Source organism: Fonsecaea monophora (assembly GCF_001642475.1).
Source record: "Fonsecaea monophora strain CBS 269.37 chromosome Unknown Scaff16, whole genome shotgun sequence".
NCBI lineage: Eukaryota > Fungi > Ascomycota > Eurotiomycetes > Chaetothyriales > Herpotrichiellaceae > Fonsecaea > Fonsecaea monophora.
This window is the reverse complement of record NW_019173947.1, coordinates 16,644-40,558: the sequence shown is the minus strand read 5'-3', so window position 1 is coordinate 40,558 and position 23,915 is coordinate 16,644. Positions and strand designations below refer to the sequence as shown.

At 53.5% G+C, this 23,915-nt stretch overlaps 9 protein-coding genes across 9 annotated transcripts; 3 read left to right on the top strand and 6 right to left on the bottom strand.

The window, feature by feature from the left end:
• Positions 1-244: 244 nt before the first annotated feature.
• AYO21_03260 (hypothetical protein) lies at positions 245-1,852 on the top strand (the record flags this gene model as incomplete). Its single annotated transcript, XM_022653234.1, has 1 exon — positions 245-1,852. One exon carries the CDS (start codon positions 245-247, stop codon positions 1,850-1,852), a length of 1,608 nt encoding a protein of 535 aa, XP_022514336.1.
• Positions 1,853-2,527: 675 nt separating this feature from the next.
• On the bottom strand, positions 2,528-3,484 carry AYO21_03259 (hypothetical protein; the record flags this gene model as incomplete). The annotated part of the gene is made up of 1 exon (XM_022653233.1): positions 2,528-3,484. The coding sequence occupies one exon, from the start codon at positions 3,482-3,484 to the stop codon at positions 2,528-2,530; it is 957 nt and encodes a 318-aa protein (XP_022514335.1).
• A 1,327-nt stretch (positions 3,485-4,811) lies between these two features.
• On the top strand, positions 4,812-6,355 carry AYO21_03258 (GTP-binding protein YchF; the record flags this gene model as incomplete). The annotated part of the gene is made up of 4 exons (XM_022653232.1): positions 4,812-4,886; positions 4,962-5,519; positions 5,737-6,232; positions 6,303-6,355. 4 exons carry the CDS (start codon positions 4,812-4,814, stop codon positions 6,353-6,355), a joined length of 1,182 nt encoding a protein of 393 aa, XP_022514334.1.
• A 599-nt stretch (positions 6,356-6,954) lies between these two features.
• AYO21_03257 (hypothetical protein) lies at positions 6,955-8,834 on the bottom strand (the record flags this gene model as incomplete). The annotated part of the gene is made up of 2 exons (XM_022653231.1): positions 6,955-8,040; positions 8,208-8,834. The coding sequence occupies 2 exons, from the start codon at positions 8,832-8,834 to the stop codon at positions 6,955-6,957; spliced, it is 1,713 nt and encodes a 570-aa protein (XP_022514333.1).
• Positions 8,835-9,121: 287 nt separating this feature from the next.
• On the bottom strand, positions 9,122-12,555 carry AYO21_03256 (hypothetical protein; the record flags this gene model as incomplete). The annotated part of the gene is made up of 5 exons (XM_022653230.1): positions 9,122-9,219; positions 9,281-11,995; positions 12,055-12,270; positions 12,332-12,406; positions 12,519-12,555. 5 exons carry the CDS (start codon positions 12,553-12,555, stop codon positions 9,122-9,124), a joined length of 3,141 nt encoding a protein of 1,046 aa, XP_022514332.1.
• Positions 12,556-13,051: 496 nt separating this feature from the next.
• On the bottom strand, positions 13,052-14,326 carry AYO21_03255 (hypothetical protein; the record flags this gene model as incomplete). Its single annotated transcript, XM_022653229.1, has 3 exons — positions 13,052-13,847; positions 13,903-14,036; positions 14,090-14,326. The coding sequence occupies 3 exons, from the start codon at positions 14,324-14,326 to the stop codon at positions 13,052-13,054; spliced, it is 1,167 nt and encodes a 388-aa protein (XP_022514331.1).
• Positions 14,327-15,351: 1,025 nt separating this feature from the next.
• Positions 15,352-17,898, top strand: AYO21_03254 (hypothetical protein; the record flags this gene model as incomplete). Its single annotated transcript, XM_022653228.1, has 5 exons — positions 15,352-15,637; positions 15,697-15,815; positions 15,893-16,757; positions 16,811-17,234; positions 17,292-17,898. The coding sequence occupies 5 exons, from the start codon at positions 15,352-15,354 to the stop codon at positions 17,896-17,898; spliced, it is 2,301 nt and encodes a 766-aa protein (XP_022514330.1).
• Positions 17,899-18,374: 476 nt separating this feature from the next.
• AYO21_03253 (hypothetical protein) lies at positions 18,375-20,268 on the bottom strand (the record flags this gene model as incomplete). The annotated part of the gene is made up of 3 exons (XM_022653227.1): positions 18,375-18,481; positions 18,707-19,796; positions 19,873-20,268. The coding sequence occupies 3 exons, from the start codon at positions 20,266-20,268 to the stop codon at positions 18,375-18,377; spliced, it is 1,593 nt and encodes a 530-aa protein (XP_022514329.1).
• Positions 20,269-21,146: 878 nt separating this feature from the next.
• AYO21_03252 (hypothetical protein) lies at positions 21,147-22,984 on the bottom strand (the record flags this gene model as incomplete). The annotated part of the gene is made up of 4 exons (XM_022653226.1): positions 21,147-21,717; positions 21,773-21,998; positions 22,059-22,735; positions 22,782-22,984. The coding sequence occupies 4 exons, from the start codon at positions 22,982-22,984 to the stop codon at positions 21,147-21,149; spliced, it is 1,677 nt and encodes a 558-aa protein (XP_022514328.1).
• Positions 22,985-23,915: the final 931 nt, after the last annotated feature.

Genomic DNA, 23,915 nt, shown 5'->3' with positions numbered 1-23,915 from the left:
GTTGAGTTCGTCAAAGGCCGAGATTGAGTCAATGAATTGTGTAGATGCGCTTTGGTTTCCGTCGTGCGCACGCCAAGACATTTATTTCTTGGCTCGAATATTGAAATGCACGTGAAGCTGCTTAGTCATTACGGTGTGCGTGGGCCAGCAGGACCCGCAGCATTTTGGCCCAAAAAGTTTCTATCGGTGGTCAATCATGGGAATTACCACGATAATGCTGGCGACCTCATCTCAAACTTGAATAATGCTCACAGAAAGCTTCGTTGCGGCGACTCTGACTGCGAACAAAGCTGTGGCACATGCCAGCGCCGCTTTGAAAGATGTAGGCATTTTCCTTCATGAGTTTCAACCTCAGCGCGTCCTCCGGCAAGGCTTCAAGAAGAGTTCCAGTCAACCAGGCTGCGTGGCCATCAGTGATTCGCACATCTTCGCAGCCCAGGCAGAAAAGGCAGTTATAAACGTCTATAGTCGAGGAAGGGTCAATCAAGAAGCCACTGTCCCATTTCCCGAGCGGATATCCAGCCTCGCCTATGCCCAAGGAGCAGAAATCTTGGTTTTAGGGACTGAGGCAGGGAAATTGATTCTATGGGAAGTTGCAACAGGCAGAGTAACAAATTCGGCGGCGTCTCATCTTCAAGCTGTTTCGTGTCTTTGCATCACACCTAGGAACGAATACATCATTTCTGGCTCTGCTGACTCGAGTATTCATGTTTGGTCGCTATCAAAACTAGTCTCGTTTGCGCCGCCTTCAGACAACTATGAGGACGACGGTGCCTCAAATGCTCCCGTCAAGACCTTTTCAGGGCACCGAACGGTCGTTAGTGCCTTGATATGTGGCCACTCCAGCATCACTACAAATTTTGCGGTTTCAGCTTCCAGCGATGGAACATGCCACATTTGGCATATCGAGACATGTCAAGTGTTGCGGACTCTATTGCTGCCCTCCTTCGCCACTTCCATCACACTTGATCCAGCGGATAGAGCCATCTATTTTGGATGCAATGACGGGAGGATCCAGTCTTGGGATATCTTTCAACATTCGCCCACGACCAGTATTTCATTGAATGACCAGCCAAACCCTCCGGCCACACAACTTTTGGAGAAGGATAGTTGGAAAGCCTCATCCGCCGACGTGGGAACAGTAAATTGTGTTACCCTCTCTTATGACGGGACATCCCTCCTCTCTGGGCATGTGAATGGAACCATCATCCGCTGGGACGTCGCTAAGCGTCGAATTCTACAAGATCTGACGAATTTGGGCCAACCAGTCACGAACATTGAGATGCTCAAACCCGAAGGCTTTCCTAATGTGGAAAGGCCTGGGTATATCATCCCAAGCGTTGTGAAGCCCAACCTTGATTTCGCGTCAATGAAAGACAGCGGTACTTGCGGTGTACCTGCAAACTATGGTCACCATATCTCCATCACTGCCCGAAACAGCCTCTCCGAACATGACGACTTCGCAGAAGCTATTACCGGTCCTGGATTCCCACAATCTATGCTGGATGCAGCCATCCACTCCCTAGCAATGGGGAATAGCGCAACCCAAGCCTCCGTCTCAACAGATAGCGCCGCCATTGCCAAAACAGAAAGACTCGAAGAGGAAGTGTCCAAATTAAAGCAGCAGCTCGCCGTCCTACACAATCTGGAAGCAAAAAGAAGGGACAAGAGACTTGCGAGAATGGGCAAGCGGGATGATCTAGCGCTGAAGAAGAGGGAAGCGTATTTTGAAGCACAAAGACAAGGAAAGGACGGAGATGCAGCGATGAAAAAGTGGGAGAAGAAGGAAGCGGACCTCGATCGCGAGAGCGATGAAGACGTTGAAGATGGAGAAGAGATGGATGTCGGCTGAAGGAGGATTTCAAAATGGCCACTATCATACCAGTTTGAGAGACCCTAAACGCTAGGGCCGATCGCCGGCGCCCTTATCTATGAGGGCGGAAAAAGGTGGAGGAGTGTCACAAACTCTGTTCAAGTGCAGCATCTTCCGCAAAGCAAGACATCTCGCCGGCGATGAATGTGGGGGACGCACTGTGCCACCCTCTCCCAATATCGGCTGGATGTCCACCAGGATTCGACATGATCACCACATGATCGGCAATGCCGGAGCGGGACCGAGCCTTACTATAAGGGTTATCTCACAAGGAAACACCCGAGCGGGAAGATACGACCACGCCTGACATCCCAGGCAGGCGACAGAGTGTATTCAGCCTTGCTGTTGGATACTCTTCACAATATGCATTCTAAGACGCTGCACATATATGAGCGAATGCTGAGGGGCTAAATGGACGGCTTCGTCACCGCTCACGAGTGTGCACTGTTTGCAGGTGAAGGGAATCATATCATCGAGCAAAACAAGTTATCATATAGAGCAGTCTTAATCCTGAAACTGCGTCGCAGGAAGACCGATGAGCGACTCCAGCAAAGCATCCCAAACAATAATATCCATATCAAAAACCCCTTAGATATCCTGCGAAGCCTTTCTGAAACATAGACGAGACGATAGCTCAAGACACTGAGTTGATCATCAAATATTTTGCGTGATTCCAGGTTGAATCTTGTCCAGGATGTCGCTCAGTTCGTCCCACACCTTCTTGGCCGCCGTGTCGCCGTCCTGGCTCCTCACAAAACTCGAGAGGGCGCCGTCGTCCACCTTGCCGTCCGACATGTACTTGCCGTGCGACTCCATGCTGGCCTCGGCGGCGGCGACCAAGGTTCGGCTGCCCACCTCGGTCGAGCGGGCAAGGAAGAACTTCATCACCTGCAGGATGATGGACCCCTCGCGGCCGAGCTCGGAATGGCACAGACCTGGATTGAGGTAATTGAGAATAACGCCGGAGTCGGCGAGTTTGGGCGCGATCTGGCGGATGACGAGCACCTCGAGCAGTTTGCTAGTCGGGTATCGTTCATTCATATTCGCCGTCTTCTCGTCGTCGAGCACCTCAAAGACATGGGGTTCTTTCCACTCGGGGAATTTGCTCCAGCCGTGCACTTCGCTGGACACGATGGATAGGCGTGGGTTCGTCTTGAAGTCCTTGGCCGTGGCCTTTAGTTTCGGCAACAGGAGCAAAGCCAACAGGAACGTGCTGATGACGTTGACCGTGATGGTCCGTTCGTGGCCCTCGGCGACACTGTATGTACCAGTAGCGATACCGGCGTTCTCGAGCAACACATCGATGCGGGAAAGTTTGGATGCGCGATCGGCGAATGCTTTGACGGAGGCGTACGAGGAGAGGTCGAGGTCCCAGACCTCGATCACGTCGGGCCCACACTTGGTAGTCTTTTCAATGTCGCTTTTGGCGGCTTCGCCAGATTTGGTGTTTCGCACGGCTAGGATCAGCTTCGAGGCCCCCAGACGAGCGAAATGTCGTGCTGCCTCCTTTCCCAGCCCGGTGTTGCTTCCGGTCACAATGACGGTTTCTCCAGCAAAAGATCTCTTCGGATAAGCAGGTTTGATGAATAGTTGAGAGTATAGGAATCCCATGTTGACGATGAAAGAGGACTTGGAAGATATTCGAGGGAGATAGATGTGGAATCAAGATAGCAGTTTGCAATAGCACTTACAATGTGGTTGGTAGCAGGCAGGCCTGAGTTCGAGCACTTTATATCAATCCTCAGCGCCAATTTTCCTACAAAAGGGAACCAGTTAATCCCGGTGCTACTGCGTGGAACGTCACCAAGACCCTATGGTCCAAACTCTGTTGTTGAAGACAATGCTGGGGTTCTGTGCATTCAAGGTTCTGGAAAGCTTCATAGTATACTCGACGCTAGACCTCGTAAGGCGAATCCCTGCGAAATTGTTCGTCACCACATGTTAAGACTTGGAGACGGAGCAATGAACGGCCAGTGTTGTCGTTCCATGTAGCGAGGTGGGCCGGATTTAAACCCCGACAAACTCCGCTCCAGATCTCCTTTGAGCATCGTCAGTCGGAACAAATTCTCCCCGAGGACGAGTTTGTTCGGAGCGACCAGGAGATAAAAAACATGCCAAAATGCACAAATCGTTTGGGACGGGATGCCACGCATGGACTGCTCAATGCTTAACATCGATGGTTGATCGAGCGACTTCCCAGGTGAGGCTAAAAGGCGACACTGAGATGCTCAGCCACATGTGAGCCACGAGAACTGTTTATCTGCTGACAAGGACCATGTAGTGTACCAAGTAGGAATCGCGCTCAGGGTCTTTCAGGCCCAAAGTGTCTTTTGTTGTATATGAAGCTAATATTCCATTCTCCTCGAGGAAAGGCCAACCAGCTAAAGGAAGGTTTCTCCGCAAGCTACAGTTGCATATACGCGTCCGGGCGGAGATGACAGCTGCGGGGTAACAGATGAGGAAAGCTCAAGAAGAAGATTAGACTCGTGAAAAGTGCTGTGATCAAGAGAGCGAGAGAGGTCGTGTGTGAGGCTGTGGTTAGATCGACACACGCCTTCTCAACAAATCTACATTGTCATTACAAGTCTTGGCATCACGTGTCTGCGGCGCTTGGTGCCTGCCACGTGAGTGGAGCAATCGCAAGCCTCAATCCTCAGAAAAAAGTCAAGTCGATCCAAGTCAGTCCTTTCGATACACTCATTAACAAACCTTTGTCGTAGGGATCTCGAGCGCAATCCAGCCCTCGAGTCTCTGGAACCCGCATTTGTTCACCACGGTCTCCCTTACCTGCTTCATTCACCCTTTCACTTCTCCCCTCCGCATTTCAATCCTTGCAGCCGGTTCTGCACTTGAGCCTTGCTCGCAGCACATTCTCCGAAAGACAGCCTCTGTCCCCATTGTCCAGCTCCTACAAACACGCGGCTACGCTAAGAAGAAAATGCCACCCAAAAAGGCTGTTGAAGAGAAGAAGGTCCTGCTAGGCAGGCCCGGCAACAACTTGAAGAGCGGTATCGTATGTAGGCAGATCCCGCACAAGAGGGTTGAACTTTTCTTGACCACATGGTTGACTGACTCTTCTTTGCTCCAGGTTGGCCTTGCTAATGTTGGCAAATCAACACTCTTCCAAGCCATCACAAAATGCTCTCTAGGCAACCCTGCAAATTTTCCTTATGCTACCATCGAACCTGAGGAAGCCCGAGTTATTGTCCCCGACGCACGATATGATTGGCTATGCGAACACTACAAACCCAAGTCTCAAGTTCCCGCCAACTTGACGGTGTACGATATCGCTGGTCTCACTCGAGGATCTTCAACTGGCGCTGGTCTGGGTAATTCCTTCCTGTCGCACATCCGAGCGGTTGATGCGATCTTCCAAGTTGTGCGATGCTTTGATGATGCAGAAATCATTCACGTCGAGGGCGACGTCAACCCCACAAGAGACTTGGACATTATCTCAGAGGAACTACGGTTAAAGGACATTGAGTTCGTGGAGAAAGCCAAGGAAAACCTGTCTAAACAGACAAGGAGAGGTGGTCAAAGTCTCGAGATGAAGAAGTTGAAAGAAGAGGAAGCAACAGTAGACAAGATTCTGCAGTGGCTGAAAGACGGCAAGGATGTGAGGAAGGGTGAATGGGGCCCTAAAGAGGTACGTTACGACTTTTTTTCTTCCTTGTGCTTTTTGTCTTTTCATGATGAACAAGAGTTATAAGCTCGACATAATCCCAGCTCGTCGACAGCAGTCTCACCCAAAATCTCACGTTTAGAGGCTGTTATGAGAGGAAGTCCAACCCTGATATCATATTTTTATTTGGATCGATTTGTCATTGCTGTGTGTGCCTTTGAAGCTAATTAGGCGGCAACAGATTGAAGTTATCAATCCTCTCTTCCTCCTCACAGCCAAGCCCGTAGTCTACCTTATCAACCTCTCCGAGAAAGACTATCTTCGCCAAAAGAACAAACACCTGCCCAAAGTCATGGAATGGATCAAAACCAACTCTTCAGGCGACCCCGTCATACCTATTTCCGTCTCGTTTGAAGAACGTCTCGCGGTCATGTCCGACGAGGAAGCCGCCGAGGAATGCAAAAATCTCAACACCAAATCCGCTCTCCCGAAAGTTATTGTGACGATGAGACAAGCACTCAATCTCGCAAGTTTTTTTACCACTGGGACGGATGAGGTGAGGCAGTGGACGATTAGGAAAGGCACCAAGGCACCACAAGCTGCTGGTGTGATCCACACGGATTTCGAGAAGACGTTCATCCAGTGTATCGTGTATAATTATGAGACCCTGAGGGAATACGGCGATGAAAACGCTGTGAAAGCGGCAGGAAAAGTCATGACCAAAGGAAAAGATTATGGTGAGTTCGTCGACCTCCTTACACTTTGGAATTGAGGAGGAATTTAAAGACTAACATTGTCCATGCACAGTTGTGGAGGATGGCGACATCATTCTCATCAAGGCCGGTGCTGCAAAGGCGTGAGATGGCTGCAGACCGCATCTCTCGAGCTTCTGACGCCTTCGCAATGTTAGATTCGAGCCAGGGATGGCCGTGCGTCGCAGCTTCGCCCTGCCTTCAATCTCTCCCGCAGAGGATATCTGACCTAGGTCGAAGGGGACGTAGCCTTTTCCAGAGTTCAACATTGACCACGTTTTAGCGGTTCTAGACGTCCTACTTTGGTACGCTTCCCAGATTTGATTGAGAAGATGGCGAGTGGCTAGCGGATTTCCGTCAAAGCAGAGTCTGAATGAATAATGTTTGACAACTTATGCGCAGCGATTGAAATCAAAATCTAAAAAGTTCTCTTGAGAATTGGAAAATGCGGTGTTTGTTTGAACACCTCGGCCATGAAGACTGCGTCCACTCCTCTCCCTCTATTTTCCTGCAGAATGCTCTTGTAGGCTGGATGGCTGGTGTGTTCGATGCACTTGTGCCGAGTACAGATATGTTGTCAAGGTCGCTCGTAGGGTCGACCCATAGCTTAAGCCCACCGGCGTTTCAGCATCAGGCCCATGACTCTCTCACTATTCGTTCATCCCTCTTGACTAACCTCTCGTGTCGCATTCACATTCACACCACACTCACAACCCACTGTCGACGTACCCGCCATACCCGTCGCCGCCCAACATCCTCTCCGCGTCCTGGCTCCAACCGGCCTTCTTCCTGAGGTACTCCCCACCCAGCCACAGCCGGATGCACGTGTCGGCCGGTTTCAGCTGCGGCGACTCCATGGGGACGAGCTTGTAAAAGTTCTCGTCCAGCGAGGTGGGTTCGCATGTGCAGTGGCGGGATTCTGCGTCGGGGAGCCAGAAGCGAGATTGGGATTCGCCTCGTCGTCGTCCTCCTCCTCCTCTGTGGTGGGTGTCATATTCGTCTTCGTCTTCTCCCTCTCCGGAGGAGGTGGTGGTGTCGGTGCCGATCGTCTGGCTGGGTCTGGATCTGGAACGGGTGGTGGTAGTAGCCTTGGTCGGCCCCTGTGGTGGACAGTGTCGCGCAATGTCGTGCTGGTAGCCGATGTCGCGGAACCACCAGACCCGGTCGGGCGGGGCGAACATGGACACGCTCAGCGTGTGCACGGGCGCGTCGCCCCAGCGGCTGTAGTAGAAGCCGCCCTTGTCGTCGAGCCAGTCAAAGTACCTGCGGTTGCCCTCGTTGTCGCGGAAGAAGGAGAGGGCGCCGATCTCAAAGTTTGAGAAGAACTGGCAGTTGTTGTACGTCAGGCCCGTCTGCGGGTCGAGGAGCCAGTCGAGGCTGGCGTCCGGGTGCACCAGGTGGGGATGGGCGGTGATGAAGTCGCGGGTCGTCGACCACAGCGAGGCGAAGCTCCGCGCGTCGTCCAGGATGGCCATGTTGAACCCGTACACCATCCCCGTCGCCTGCATGAACCGGAACGGGTCGTACGGCACGTCGCAGAAGAAGTGCACGTCCGGCTCCACGCGCCAGTAGTATTCGTACGCCGCCAACGCCGGGTGCAGGTAGAACAAGCCCGATTGCCAGCGGATCATGGCGTGGTAGCTGAGCAGGTGGCCCTTGCCCACGGACGTCAGAGAGAGGTAGTCGAGCGAGTTGTGGTAGAGGGTCTGGTTGATGTGGGAGGGTGTTACCCAGTGCGCGTGAGGGACGAGGTGATACTCTGTCCGCGCTGATGTCGCATTCGACGTCGCCGCCTGTTTGTCCGTCAGCGACGTATACGCACCCAAAGCGATCACAGCTCTCTCTCTTAGGAATTTTAAGCAGGCTCTTTTCCATCTCAATCGGCACAAAGCGCAGTCTCATTTCCAACACCTCAAAACGCTCAAAGTGGGTATGCAGGACGTGGGAGACATGTTCTGACCTTAAACTCGTCCGAGAACGGCTTCTCATTAAAGAACACCCAGGGATACTGGTACCGCCTGTTCCACCGAAACTCCAGCTGACGCATGCTCTGCAGAATCCCGTCGAGCTCCTCGTTCCTCACCAGACTGATCAGCGCCGCCTTGGGCCGCCTGGTCCGCAGGTCGTTCGGGTATGAGTTCTCCTTCAGCCATTTTCCTGGTCTGGTCCTGCTCTTGCCCGTCCCAGCCAAGTGAGCACTCGACCTCCAGTCCTTTGAGAGTTGAGAGAGGACGTCGTCGCTGGAGTCGCGGACGCTGAGGTAGAGTTGAGCGCACAGCAAGATTGCGAGGAACACGAGGAGCCAGCGCCAGAGGCTCCTGTTCGGCCAGCGTAGGCAAGTAGCGTAGTTTGAGCTGTGAATGGGCGAGCCGTGTGCACTTTCGTCGGGCCTCCCGAGGGACGAGAGGGAGGAGACTTGGCTCAAGAAAGATGACTCACGCGTAGCAACGCGGGTGAAGACGTGCGCGCGTGAAGAGGAACTGGCACTCGCGGCGCTGGAACCCGAATTGACGGCGGTGACAGAGGAAGGCAAACTGAGGGATTGGAGTCGCTGACCTGGCGGCGTCGTGAAATAGGATGGATCCATGGCGCATGGATAAAGCAGTGATGAACGGCAGAGTAGAAGCTGAAGCAATACAGATGGGTTTTGAGGAGTTTGCAATCGAGGTAGTCAAGTGAAGTTCAGTTTTCCATCACAAATCGACCTTTGAAGTCACAAAAGTCATGCCAACCCCATTCATTAATTCTTAAACCGCGGAAACGATGCCTTTTCCCATTCCTCGTGCTGGCGCTTCAATCCGTGCTTTACCTTCAAGCCACTGACAACCTTGAAACTCTCAACCAATTCATGCGCCTCCCAAGCATAGACCACGTTTACAAAGCCATTTGATCTTGATCCTCGGGCATGTCGTCCATGATATGTAACATTTTTGCATAAGGTACAGTGATTCGCTGCAAATCTCGATGTTTTCCTGTTCGAATAGTTAGTCACTGCATATTCACGAGCCTGGACAGGGAGCAAGAGATCCTCACCAAGAAGTAGGACAACATCTTTGAGCAGTTCTTCTCGAGGCCATCCACAAATCGTCTTGGAGTCTTCCTGCCAGTTGCGGCCTTCCACAGCGTTTATGGTCGCCGCGACACTCTCCCCGTCTTGACCTGACGGTTCCACGATGCCGCCGATCAGTGTCCTCAGTAGTTCTTCGACCTTCAACCTCAAACCTTCGGCGCCCAATCGTTTTGCATACATGAGCAGGTATATCCGGAATTCGTCCTTGGCACCCAGCATGAGCGCTGCGGCGATGCGGTTTTCCAGATGAGCAATCGACACACCGGACTCGAAGCTTTCAAACCCTTCTCGTGACAACAACACCTTGATGAGTCGCTGTAAGAAGTATGCTCGACCTCGCAGCAACGTCTCCGATGTCGTGTTTCTCTCCAGCCACGGCACGATACCTGAAGACACGTCCACGGATTTTTCGAAGTCGGTCTTTGCTTTCGAAGACTGGATGTTGCCCACGGAAGAGTCGGTCGTGTTCCAGTATTGACTGCCCACTGCCCACCAAACCTCGGATAGCCGTTGCCAACAGTACATCTGCGGCGAGTACGCATACCCGTCACCATTGGACAGGGAAACGATAATCCTACCCTCGGAATTCAAACGAGCTTGTGTAATCGCAGGCGCACCTGTCGGGTGAGCAGCCAGTGAATGGACCGCCGCGTCAAGTACAGGTGCCAGCGACACTGGTGGATGTGGAGATGACATGGTTTTGACATTCCAGACATAGCAGACACCGACCGCAGTGATGCACATCAGCCAAGAATCGTAGGACGCCAGGATCACTGGTTGAGCTTCCATGACCAGAGCACTATTCAGCCGTCGGCCATGTGGCGTCCACAGGTATAAAGAGCCTGTCTCATCCGCTGCCGCCCAAAACGATCTAGTACCTGTGACCAAAAGAACTGGACGAGGAAGGAAATCCTGCCACAGAGGCTGATCTTTCCTCGTCAAAGTGATCCGACACGGTTCACGATCCTGCGCTCTGGGTGTCAGTGATTGTCCCGAGGGATTCTTGGCCTCGAAGACGAATTCGGCTCTGGACTTGCTCGCCGTGTCGCCAGACATGTCACCTGGTTTTCCTGTGGCATCAATCCCCAGCACGACATGGGTGCGCACTTTGGGGACGGCAAGTCGAAGTTGACTCACGCTCAGCGCCTGGTTGATGACAGCTGGTCGTATGAACTCTGGAGTCACCTGTTGGCCGCTTGCAGCTGGTTGGTGTTGTGCTGGGAGAAGTCCATCCGCGCCGTTAACGAGAATGGGTGTAGCTCCCTTCTGACTTGCTGCCACCACTCGTTTCTCGGCAGTGCCCTCTTCTTCACCCTCGATCTGTGCGTATTTTCGTTTGTTCCCAAGCAATAATGCCGCTAGGCCACCTTTGGGAAGCCCGTCGAACGGTTTGGAAAGGTCCAACACGGTCTGTGGGGCGTCTACCGCTTGAACATTTGCACTGGCACTGACCAGCTTCGTCTGTGGCAGGGAAGACTCCGTCCCGCCGGCACCAGATACCAATAGAGGCCGTATTCTCTTCTTACCATCCTTAGTGATTTCGACTCGATTCTTGAGTCTCTCGAGTTTGGCCTGGTTTTGGTCGTCTTGTGCCTTTGCTGCGGCTTGCCCATTGGTTTCCGCAGTTCCATTTGAGAGGTTTTGGGTGGTTGCAATTGTACCATTCGTGGTGACAGATGGCTTTTCTGCTGTCGCTGGTAGTGAGGAATGGAGATCCCCCATCAAGGCGCCCATGCGTCCTTCCACGCCCTTGATCTCGCCAGCCTTGCTCATTTCTTCAAGCAAGAGCGCATCGGTGCTTTCCGGAAATCCTATTCCCTTCCTAGATGTGCCGTACTTGGAGAGTGATCTGTCATTTTCTTCGATGGGTCTTGCGTAGCCCAACTCTCCCACTTCAAACATTACGGTCAAAATAGTGCCATCCAATGCAGTGGCGAACAGGGTTTGGCCATCCGGACTCCAAGAAATATCAGAGATTGGCTTGCCAGCTACATCTTGCTGAACGACAATGGGCCGAGGACTACTAGTGGTCCAAATGCTCAGACACTTATCTGCCCCTCCACATGCAATTACCGTCGTGTGAGGTGTAGGATGATCTTCGTGGGCATACTTGGAAGGAGGCTCTGGTCCGTAGAGTCTTGGGGAAAACGCGCACACCTCCACTGGACCTTCATGTCCAATTAAGGTGGTATCGCCGTCCCACGTACCACGGTTGATGATGGCGATCGCGCTAACAGGACCGTTCACCGCGTTGGCCGCCGCGATATGCATTCCGTCGGGAGCCCAGGAGCATCTGCGGAAGTATGTTGTTAAAGGGGAATTGACAAAGGGCTGGCTGATGGTCGTCTCGAGGGTGAAGTTGTTTACTGCATCGTGAGTCGTGTAATTCTGCGTGGGAGAGGTGAATCGAAATATCCGGATCGTTCGGTCGTCGCTTGCGGTCGCAAAGTATTTATTGGCAGGATCAAAAGTGATGCCTTTGACATGGCTGGCATGATTCGAGAGTGTCTTCAACTTTTCAAAGGTAAAGCCCGACCACACCACCACTTTTGAATCCAATCCCACCGACACCAGGATCGTCCCGTCGTATGACCAGCCCAAATCTTGTACATCGTTGTCGTGTCCGATCAGTCTCCGGAAGATGCGCCAATTCTCGACGGGAGGGGCCTCGTTTGAACCTGTCTCAATCTCAGCATGTGTCTCACTGACTGCGCCAGCCGACCGCAACTCGACGCACCGAATGTGGCATGGGTTGGAGGACTCGGGTCCAGAGTATACACGCAGACAATCTTGTCATCTGCCCCTGACGCCAGAAATTTCCCGCCGGGTGAGAAGCGCACGGTGTGAATGGTGCCCGAGTGGTAACTCATCGACGCCAGCTGCTTAGGCTTGTCGTATTTCGCATTCGCGGCATTGTAAATGGCCTCGGTGGACCAGATTCGCACGTATCCATCTTTTCAATTCATTCAATCAGTGAAGAAACTCTTTGTCATGAGGTGCCAATGTTCACGTACCGCCGGCTGCGGTGACCAGGCGCTTGCCGTCGGGGGAGACATGGCAGCTGTAGACCTCGAAATCTTTCTTTTCGCCTATTCAGGAAGTAACCGTTAGTCGACGAACCAAGGGCATATGTGGATGCGACACAGTCTACGCGGTTTGCGACGCGTGCACAAGGGGTTTTGGGGGTGGAAAGTGTCGAACCTCCGTGGGTGAGCCAGATGGGCTTGATGATGTGCATTGCGGATCTATCTTTGTCGCGGGTGGGAGCACATTCTGGAGGGAGAGGTGACTAGGCCATCCTGCGACAGTGAAATCAGAATCAAGTTGAATGTGTGAAAAGGCTGACGCGCGAGTTTGTAGGGGAGTAGAAATTCTGGTCTCGTTGAAATGTAGTTTCGCCAGTCCGCGTCCGCACTCCGCAGTTCACGGTCTGGCATTTTATGACATGCTTCACTTTAATTATACGGGGCGAGGCTTGACCAATAAGGCTGAACGACGTTGAGGCTAGTTAAGAGGGCAGAGATACAGATATCCCATTACATTTGTATTTTGTCTGTGCTTTTCCTGAGGGTCCTGGGACTCTCTGGTATATTGGTACATAGCTACCGACTTTTTTCCTTCTCAGTCCATGTCAAGTAATACACGCAGGAGCGCCGTCGCTGCGTCATGAAGGAGTCGAGTGTTCGCTTTCCCGACATGATAAATTCGCATTGATGTGCCGTTGATAGGTCCTCCTACTTTCTCGCTTCTCGCGTCTGCTCAAACCCTTCAAGCACTGTCTGCGCGACGTCTTTTGCATTCCCGTGCTGGGCCGCCTCAATCACCCTGGCCCCAACGTCTTTCGAACTAGACTCGTCTTTGTCCGACGACGCACCAATAACCTTGCCCGCCAGATTCTTGGTTTGATTCTCATTGACCTTGCCATATACCGCCATAGCCGTAGCAATCATCTGGCCAATGTCTCCGACATTACCTGGAACCACGACGGCAGTGCCCTCCTTGGCCAGGTTGCCAAAAGCTTCAACATACTTTTCTGCGACGCTCAAACTGACGGCGCCCTGGGCATTGGCTTCGCCACGTTTGATAGCATCCGCAACGGCATCGATACCCCGTGCAGTTGCCTGTGCCTTGAGCAGGATAGCCTCAGCCTCACCAGATGCCATATTGATCTGCTCGGCCTTCAATGCCTCAGACGCCAAAATCACGGATTGTTTACGACCCTCGGCGATGTTGATTGCACTCTGCCGCTGACCTTCGGAATCTAAAATCTCGGCTCGCTTTGATCGCTCCGCTGTGACTTGCCTGTGCATGGCCGCCACGACACCTTCCGGAGCATGGATATCCCTTATTTCGTATCTCAAGCATACGACACCCCACTCTTGTGCGGCCTCGTTGATCGCCTGCGTAATGTTTGCGTTAAGATTCGCCCTTTCCTTGAGAACGTGGTCCAATGTGAGTTGACCGATTTCGGACCTCATGGTCGTCTGGGCTAGCTGGGAGATGGCATATTCCGCATCCTCAACACCGTAACTAGATCGTCCTTCAGCAAAAGTCCATTCCACCTTTGAGCTTCACTCTGGCTTACCTCGCTTTGTAAGCATCGAATACTCTTGTGTAAAGCACGCCATCCAATTCTAATGTGACATTGTCTGCAGTAATGGCACTCTGGCTGGGGATCTCGATGGCCGCTTCTTTCAACGATTGGACGTAGGCGATGCGCTTCCCTCGTGTGTCAGCCCCTGCTTTTGAGATTCCAAGAAAATTTTCCATACATCGATGATCGGGACGAGAATAGCCAACCCAGGCTCCAATATCCGATTAAATTTTCCCATACGCTCCACAATCCATGCTGTTTGCTGCGGTACGAATCGGATAATGGTGTTCGCGGGTAGGCTCGTCTGGCGTTGGAAGTATGTCGGAGAGGAACTGGAGCCGCCTATACCCATAGGGCCGCCTGGAAATGGTATACTGGGAGTCGTAGCGAACTGTCTTCGGCTCCATATGGCCATCGGGGAGTAAGCTAGAGCAGCAGTCGAACGGTCCGCATGTCGAAGTGAAGCGGCAAGCCTAGAGGCCCGCCGGGGCAAATTTCGTAAGGCCATGTGCGGTGCCTCCATCATGGCGGCCGTCGCAGTAAGACTATGCGGTCGACAGAGGACAACAAGTCAACGAGTTAAAAGGTTGTAGTTGCGCAGGCGACAAGTTGATGCTGGAGAAGCCAAATGATGCACCATGGCGCTATTCGGTCATGAGCCAATCACAATAAGGAGCGACTTTTGGCCGGAACGGAGCGCCGCAATATTTATCCGGTCCGGGGAAAGGTAAATCCATGAGCGCGAAATCTAACAAAAATGTCTCGCAAGTGAAAAACACATGCGCAAGGTTTCAATCTCTTTTTTATTGTTGTTTTCGAAGATGCTCTTGGCTCAAGCCGGCAATTGCTCGCATTCACTGTAACATCCTGCTCGAGTGCACTGTTGTCCATGAGGCTGCACTCCCCTGAAGAGGGCGATTGGGAATGCTGCTTCTTTCTGTCACTGACCTGTCTAACTGTGACCATAGTTGCAACAAGTACCCGCCAACGGCGCGAAGAAGAATAATGTCTCTCTCCTAACATGTCGATCGTTCAAGCTACGGTACCCATGGCTTGCGGAGCCTGGCCTGCCTCTGGTTGCAACCCCTGCAAAAGGTTGGCCACAGGGAGTGGATGATGAATCTCCGACTAAACCACTTTGCCGATGGATATCCGACCTCCGGCCGGATGCCGCCCTGTGGAAAATCACACCAAGCTCGTGGGTCAAGATCTTGGTCGACGGGCTAGGATCTTGGTTATGGCGCCCTTTGGGATACCACCGATGATTTAAATGGGTCCTAAGAAACCATTGACGTATATTCAAATGAAACGCCCATATTCACTCCCATAACCAAGGTCGACAACATTTCAACCTCAATGGACGGAAAGAAAAGGTTACGGCCGGTCACTTCGTGCCTGCCTTGTCGGGCAAAAAGAGTAAAGTGTGACCGGGTTAGCACAATGGAACCCTGGACTCATGTCGAGCCGATGGAGGATGTACTAATGTATGCATTTCAGGTGCATCCTACCTGTGGGCGCTGTCTTGCAGGTGGCACCGAATGTGTCTACGACGGGAGTGCCAGCGGCAGCGGCACCGCGAGTGCGAGTGCGAGTGCGAGCACCAGTGCAAGTGCAGTTCCCCAGTTGTCTACCTGGCAAAGCGCATCGACAGCACAGCTCCCATCTTCGTCCGCCACAAGCCATGCAAGACCGGAGGAAGTGAGGGGAACAGGACCTCATACTGAGCGTAAGTGTCCCTTGCCACTGGCGAACTCGTCAATCAGCCAAATTAATGACCCGGACCAGCGCCTGCAGAGCCTGTGCCCAGGCAGATCGGCCCTGAGAGAGGACAGCTTTCTGTCTATGATGGTGGCCGCTCGGCCTATGTAGGCTCAACCTATTGGGCAAATGCAATCCCTTCGGAGGTACTTGAGCATCCTAGCCCTTTTCACTTTGGTGGACTTCTTCTCCGTCAACTTCGCTTTCGCTGACTGTTGCCCAGATCAACAGCGACACGGTGCCCACGGTCCTCGGCGAGACCAGCCCATTCCCTAAATTTCCGGGCAGGATGCAGGACGGAGGTCTCGAATGGAGCGGCCAGAAATTTCGTCCACCGCGCAACTGTGGCTTTGAATGGTCCCAGCCGTCGTCGAACAAGTGCAAGTTCTGTGGGAGGAACTACAACATCTCGTGTGTCATGGCTCTGCTACCCGGTCGAGAAATCTGTGAGAAGCTGTGCGGGTTTTTCTTCTCGACCGTCTTTCCTCTGACGCCTATTTTCCACATGAAGAGTTTTGCAGAGGATTTCAGAACGTTCTGGGATGGCATTCCCCCTGCGAATGTGCACAACGCTGAGCCGAGCGTCTTTATGCGCAAAAAGCCGGGATTTCTATCTCTCTTATCTGCCATTCTGTTTGCGGCAGTCTTCTCTGCCGCGCCAGCTCGTCTGGAGCGTATCTTTGGGGAGCCCACCACTCTCAATCCTGGAGATATGTACTTCATTGCCATGGCCTCGGCTAGCCTCACCGGCTTCCCTCGACGGCCGAGCATCTACTCTCTGGCAGCTTACATCATTGCACAGAGCCAGTTCGTGAGGGAAGAGGAATTCTCGGATGCTCCCGACTTTATTGCTACCTCGTTTCGTGTTGCGCTAGGCATGGGCTTACACCGCCAGCTCCCAGAATCAGGGCTACCTCCCTCTGAGTTGGAAACTAGACGGCGGCTTTGGTGGTATATCCTTCACCTGGATGTCATGTCTTCATCTTCATCTGGGCTCTCACCGCTCTTTATCAACCAGAAAATGGCCAACACGGATTCCATCTGTCAATACGACGTTCAGAACGACGATCCAAGTGCTAGACAAGAAAGTAAGCTGATCTTTTGTGCCAGTGATCTTAGGATCTTTGCTGACTTATTGCAGTCGACGTTCGCTATTTGGTGGCGTCTCGCCGTTACGAAATTACTAGGGAGATTAGACGAGTCCTCGTGCTTCATTTCGAAGACGCCTTTCAATCGCTGGAAGTGGTTGCAGACTGCGCTGGCCGCCTTCGAACGATAGCTGACCGCACCAGTGCTACAGTCGACACGTTGCTCAAGGCCAGAGGTGCTGCTGAGGGCAAAGCCGCGAGATCTGCGACCCCTCGTCCTTTTGATCAAGTGCCGCTTATGCTTGACTTTGATCGGGTATGGACTCTTCGACCAGACCCGAGCGATAAGGAGGTGGTTGACTTTACGGCCTGGTCTGCGCTCCTGTTGCACCTAATGGTCCACAAGGCGTATTGTGTCCTTTACCATCCGCTGTTCAGGGATCCTGCGATGGTGGCCGACGAAAACATTCGAACAAAGTAAGAACCTCAAGGCAGTCCTGTTTTACTGATGGCCCACGGCTAACCAGCTCACAGTGCGGTCAAACATGCCCAAGCATTTATCCAGGTGTTTATTCGTGTCTGCAACGATCCCATCTCTGAGCCCTTCCATTGGATGTACCCGGGCACCTACCAGCCTCTGCAGGCGGTTTCACTCCTTCTCGCCGACCTGCTACAACACCCGTACAGCGACGACGCCGCTCTCTCGCGAGGCTTGATCGACGCCATCTTCGAACTCTACCAGGTGGACGAGGGCATCGTCAGCCAGAGTGACCCGCCTCGACGCCAGCTCTCGCCGTCCGGACGAGACGCGTGGACCATGCTGGTAAGGACGCGGCGCAAGGCCCTAGAGCAGGTCGGCATGGACTACCACGTACTGTTCCCGTCCAACGCGGTGCTGTCGAGCCGATGCATCTGCGGCGAAAGGATCTCGGCGGTCGACAGCCAGCCTGCGGCCCACCAGCAGGCGATGCACCGGACCAGGCCTGGGGAGGGACGGCCGCCCGTTCCTCCCATGTCACAGGATATGCAGGGCGACAACCAGGGCGATCAGGCTCCCGGCCAAATGCTCTATGACCAAGTCGACTTTGACTGGCACGCGTGGGACACGGCGCTGGGGCCGTCGATTGGTTTGATGCCGTGAAGCGATCTAGAGCATGTAGTGGAATCAAAAGTTAGAGCTTGTGTACGACGTGCTCAAAGCTGCCTATTCTATACCTCGGATGAGGATGACCCTGGGATGGTGGTAGTTGGTGTATTATGTCGTCTGAGGAGGTGCACGGAAAGGCAATGATCATACTTTTTCATTTTCATTCTCATTCTCACTTTCTTAATATTTGGTTTTTGTAGCTAGCTAGATACCCGGGTATCTACCTACCTACCTACCTAGCTGGCTAGCTAGGTAGTAATGTGTAGAACTCTGGTATTATCCTGATCGGCACGCCCTACTAGAGCACCAGCACCAGCACCAGCACCAGTGCCGGTACCATTTCATACCTCAGGATGTTATAATCTCCCACCACCAGCCCCCAGTCGTGAATAGGCATCAACCTCCAGTCCGTCCGAGGAATCTCAGCGCAGTCGAGTCCAGTAGAGCTCCTCTCAGCTTCTCTCAGTGAATCAATGCCACGCCGACTTGTGCGGGTGTTTATGGTCATTGTCGATCTTTGACTCTGCGACCTGCCGGATCCTGTCGCCGAGGTGGGCGTCGACTTTGGCGAACATGGCTGTATAACACCACCGGTCAGTCAGTCAGTCACTCAATCACTCAGTTCAGTGCCACTCTGAATCTTCTCCCTTAAAATCCATCGTATCGTAGCACGCGGCCAGGAGGAAGGAGGGTAGGTAGGTAGGTAGGTAGGTAGGTCAGGGCGAGGGAGTAATGGGGATTGGATTGAAAATTGTGGACCACCACCACCACCACCAAAAAAAAGGAAAAGAAAGGGACATACCGTAAACTTCATCCCGCAACCACTTCTCCCCCACGCCACTGACGTGGGCGGCGACGTTGTCGATGAACCGGGCCTGCGCGCCCTCCTGGCCTGCCATGATCCGCCACAGCGCGACGGGCTGCTCAAAGTCGCGGTGGTCGTCGACCTGGGTGAATGCGGCGATGGGGGTGGGGATCTGGACCTCGTCCGGACGGCCGAGACTGAGGTTCTTTAGTTTCTGCTGTTGCTGTTCCTGCCCCTTCTGGTTGAGAAAGTCTGTGCTGACGACGACGTTGGCGTTGCTCGTGCGGTCCGAGAACTTGACCGGCTTGAGCCGCGTGCCCAAGTAATTCGGGTCGCCGCCGTAGTTTGGGGTGAAGTTCATGAAGCCGTCGCGCTCGATGGGGCAGTAGACGGTCGGGACGGGGGCATTGGTCGGCAGGAACTGGTAGTTGACGCCGAGCCGGTAGCGGGCGGCGTCCGGGTACGCGAACATGCGGGCCTGGAGCATGGGGTCCGGCGACGGCGCGATGCCCGGCACCATGTTGCTCGGGCTGAAGGCGGCCTGCTCGATCTCGGCGAACCAGTTCTTCGGGTTCGCGTCGAGCGTCACCCGCCCGACCTTGCGCAGCGGGTACAGCCCCTTGGGCCACACCTTGGTCATGTCGAAGACGTTGACGGGCGCGTGCGCAATCTCCTCGGGCCGCATCACCTGGATGTACACGTCCCATTGCGGGAAGTCCCCGCGGTCGATGGCGCTCTGGAGGTCGAGCAGGTGCGCGTCCGGGTCCGTGCCCGCGATCGCGGCGCCCTCGGCGTTGGTGTAGTAATGGATCCCCTGGACCGTCTTGAACGTGATGCGCGTGTAGACGTACGAGGCGCCATTGTCGCGCGTGAACTTGTACGTGTTGCCGCTGTAGCCGTTGACGTGGCGCACCGACGACGGTAGGCCCCGGTCGCCAAACAGGAACATGAGCGCGTGGATGCTCTCCTGGTTGTTGACGTGGAAGTCCCAGAACATGCTGGCGTCGGCGGCGTTGGTGGTCGGGTGAGGTTTGTGGCTTCGATTCAGCGACGGAAACTTGACCGGGTCGCGCACAAAGAAGACGGGCTGGTCAGAAGTAATACCAACTTCATGTAAGCTTTTGTGCGTCGGCCACGGTACAGAAGGGAGGAAGTGAGAGTACCTGGTTGTTAAACACCCAGTCCTGATTGCCCTCGTTGGTCTTGAACTTGATGGCAAACCCGCGAAAATCGCGAACCGTGTCGGCAGAGCCTCGTGCAGGACCGACGGTCGAGATGCGCATCAACACCTCCGTCTTCTTGCCGATGCCAGTGAGAAAGTCTGCGTCTGTCACGTCCGACACATCGTCCGTCACTTCAAAGTAGCCCCTGGCGCCCGCGGCCTTTGCGTGGACCGTCCGTTCGGGGATTCTCTCACGAGAAAAGTGTGCGAGGTTCTCGAGCAGCTGGGTGCTTGTCAAGAGGACATAACCACCTCCTGATCCCGTGGGTAGTTGGTCGATGATGTCGTTTCGAGGCAGGGGGATACCCTCGGCGAGAGTGTAGTGAGGCTGAGACATGTCTGCTCTGCTTGGACCAAGTTGGTGTCACGGGGATATCTCCACGGATCTTCTGATGAGATGCACTTGAAGTGGTGACGGCCCTCTGCAGTATACTTATACATCATATACCCATGTACCCAAGTACGACACCATCTCGATACATTGAGCAGAGTCTAATCCCGGGAGATTTGTCACCAGCCCTGCGACCACTGACTGTGCATAGTTCTCGACACGCTCCGAGTCGAGAAGTTGATTGTCAAATGGCTCGCACTCGATTTGCTGCGTTTCGGTCAGGCCAACGACATCCCATGCTTGCAGTCCGGGGCTGCCGCTCAATGCGAGACGTGAAGACTGGAGCATGGGACTCCAAAAATCCCCCACTTGACAATGGTTGGGATCAGTTGGTATCCCCGAACATGTGCAAGGGTCGGTTGTGGTGTCGAAAGCCTTTCGCACGAAGCCTTCGCGCGAATGCTCTAGTCCCTGACGAGCTGGGGCATGTCAACCCAAGGGGGCAGAAGCTTTCAAGCTACTCGGTAACTCGCATCCAATGGCCAGCTTGCGAATCCTGCAAGGGGTTTAGAGTGCATGATTTCTAGCCTAGGGTGCCTAGACACCAGTCGCTTTGCAGATGAGCGTGGGGAGGGGAAAACTCAAAGATGCAGAAACTTTCGACCAGTTGGACCTGTTGAGCGAGGGTCGTCAAGGGAGTAGTGTTTGCTGTTGATCCATATTGTCCATAGCTTTGGCCCACGATCACGATGGTTGCAGCCAAGTAAAGTGGTAGGCGGTATCAAATATAGTACGTGGCGTCATGTTGATCAAGTTACTCGTGTACAGCAGTAGCAGTAAGGATGGACAGAGAAATTCCCCGCAAGTATACTCATCCCACTCATTCAATCCACGTCCCGAGGCTCGTTCTCCTCCCAGAACTTCTTGTAGTCATCCCAGCTCTGCGTGGGGAATTCCTCGGGCCAGGTGAGAGGCGCCAATGGCGAGCCGGTGGCCTCAAACTGCTTCAGCTTCTCTGCCGTGCGCGCTCGAGTCTTGTTGATACTATAGACGCTGATCCGGTGTGCTGAATGCGTGACGTGGAGTCCCCAATTCCATGCCGCACGGACCGTCAGGGGTTGCGTATTCAACGAGCTGTCCCAGCATCGACAGACGATTTCGATCCAGCCTTCCACGTCGCAGGGGAGATCAATCGACCACGTCCTCCAGGTCCATTTGCCCTTCTTGGAGAGGTTGGCGTTGGGCACGGCATACCAGCTGAAACCCCCATCGGCCGACAGTTCGACCCGCTCCGGCCATCTCCCACCGCCTGAATACGCCCAGCCTTTACAATGAATCTTGCCGTTGTGAATCACCACTTGCTTGGTCCACGGAGACATGATGGCGGAGCTCACCGGCATTTCCTGAATCTGAATGCCGTCCGTTGGTTGTTGGTTGTGCTTGCCCGTCTGCTGGCTATTTCTGGTCAGCCTGGGCGTGGCAAAGAGGGCAATAGTCCAAACCAACTTACTTGAAATAGAGATACTCTTTGCTTTGGACTGGTGCGAGTGAGGGATTCTCAATAGCCTTGATCCTGTATACCCATTTCACGCTTCGAGCACCAATATACCCCAGCACCATGATTCTCACCGGATAGCCGTGAATGGCTGGGAGTGGCTCCCCGTTCATCTCCCAGCAGAGGAGAACTTCGTCGTATTTGACTTTGGACCATGGGACGCTCACCACGTAGTTCATGACTAATTAATTCATTAGCCAACATTGCCCTCCAAGGTCCTCGTCCTCACAACCGTACTGACCTTCGTTGTCCTTAAAGTAGGTCTCGGCACCGTAGAGCTCGAGATGTTTTGCTGGTTTGATGAGACCCCCACAGGCTTCTATGACATCCTTCAGGTTGATCCCGAGATATTTCGCTGTACCTATGGCCCCCTCGGCCCATGGAGCCTGAGGGACCTCATCTCCCTGGCCTGCATAGAGGGAGATTTGCTCAATTCGTCGGGTCCCCGAGCACTGCATCGTGACGAACTTTTCGATGCGAGGAAATTTCGACTCGTCCGTAATGTCGTCAAAGGTGAACGTTCGCGGATTCTTGACTAACCCGTCCAAATCCAGCCTCCATTTGTCTTTGTCGATGAGTGGAATGCCGCCGTGGTTTCGCACAAAGTGAAGCGAATTCGGCGTCACCGCTTTGTCGGTCACCAGCCTCTTGGGAGGTTCTCCATTGTAGGGGAACTGCAGCAGATGAAGCATCTCCGGGTGCTTTTCGCGAAGGACAGTGCTCCAAGAGTCTTCAGGGACATCAGTAAGCTCACCGCCGACTGCGTGGTGCCACATTTTCCAGTGTGTGCCTGGGAGTACGGGGTTCGTGTCTGGAATAGGTCCCATTTGAAACTCCGGATTTGGCGGAAACACCTGGGAGGTCAGGATCTTGTGCGCCTTTTCCTTCTTCTCTGGGTATTTCTCCCATTCCACGTATCTAAGACCGAGTCAATCATTGTCCCCAGCCTAAGGAGGTTACGCACCCTTTCCATCCTTCGAGTTCGCGAGTAAACAGCTCATCACGGTTACCTACAGCATCGATGGCTGCTTGGTCCTTGGTCAACTCCGGCCATGCTCTGGGCTGGATAAACACTGGTTCAGGCCCCGTCTGATCCAGAAACGGCAGCTTAGCTCCAGACAAGCCTTGTTCGATTTTCCATTCATCAGGTCGGTTGCGTATCTCCATCTTGGCCGTTAGTTGAATGAATCGAGAAAGACTGCTCGTGGGCGCGGGGTGCTGCGGGCCTTATATCATGCCTCAGGACAAGGTGCAGAAGATTCCCTCTCGATTCACACATCACACCCTCGCACGGAACAGCCTAAACGACGCGCCCAAGCCGTTTCGAATAGCTCTGCAGAAGCCCAGCTTACATCTGGGTGGTGTGATGCCCACAAGCACTTCATAGCAAGGTTCCCGTAACCTGGCTGAAGCTTTAACCCCTCCAATACTGAAAAGTACGCGTGCTCCTAAAAGGTATAGTTCCTGTCGTCATGTTGAAAAAGAGTAGCAGATTCGGGCGAGAGATACTCCAGTTGGTGAGGGTCGTCGAGATTTGTCAGTAAGACCAGCGGGCTTCGTCTTGTGTGGAACATTGATTGGATATCCAGTGACTAGCACATCCGCTGCATGGGAGGTCGATTTCCGCAAAAAAGCATCGTGATGCATCAAGATTAGCTAGTGGAATGGTCTACACTAAAGACCTACCTTTGACCACGCTGGGATAGGGCGAGAGCCGTCGTTGAGAAACAAGTCATGAAAGCTTTTGCTTCGCACGAGCCAGCAGATGGTGCGAGGCAAGAGGAGACCCGCTGCTCAGCTTCGTCTGGGGTTGTCAGACGTCAGATGGGTGACCCGAGACCTCGTATTGGCCACTTTTGGGCCACTCATCGAAATGAGACACGAAGTTCATATCTGCTAGCGCCAGTCGACACGAGTGGTCGACGACCTGGAACGGAGAGAAAAGGGTAAAGAGTGGCTCTGGGAGAAGGAGAGGTCGGGCAGTGGGGACGGACTTGGTTGAAATGTATGAGGAGAAGCGGGGTGGGAAGCACCGGCCATGAGCCACTTGGAATTGTACAGGTCGCAGATGAAGGATAGAAGCGGAACCTCGTTGGAA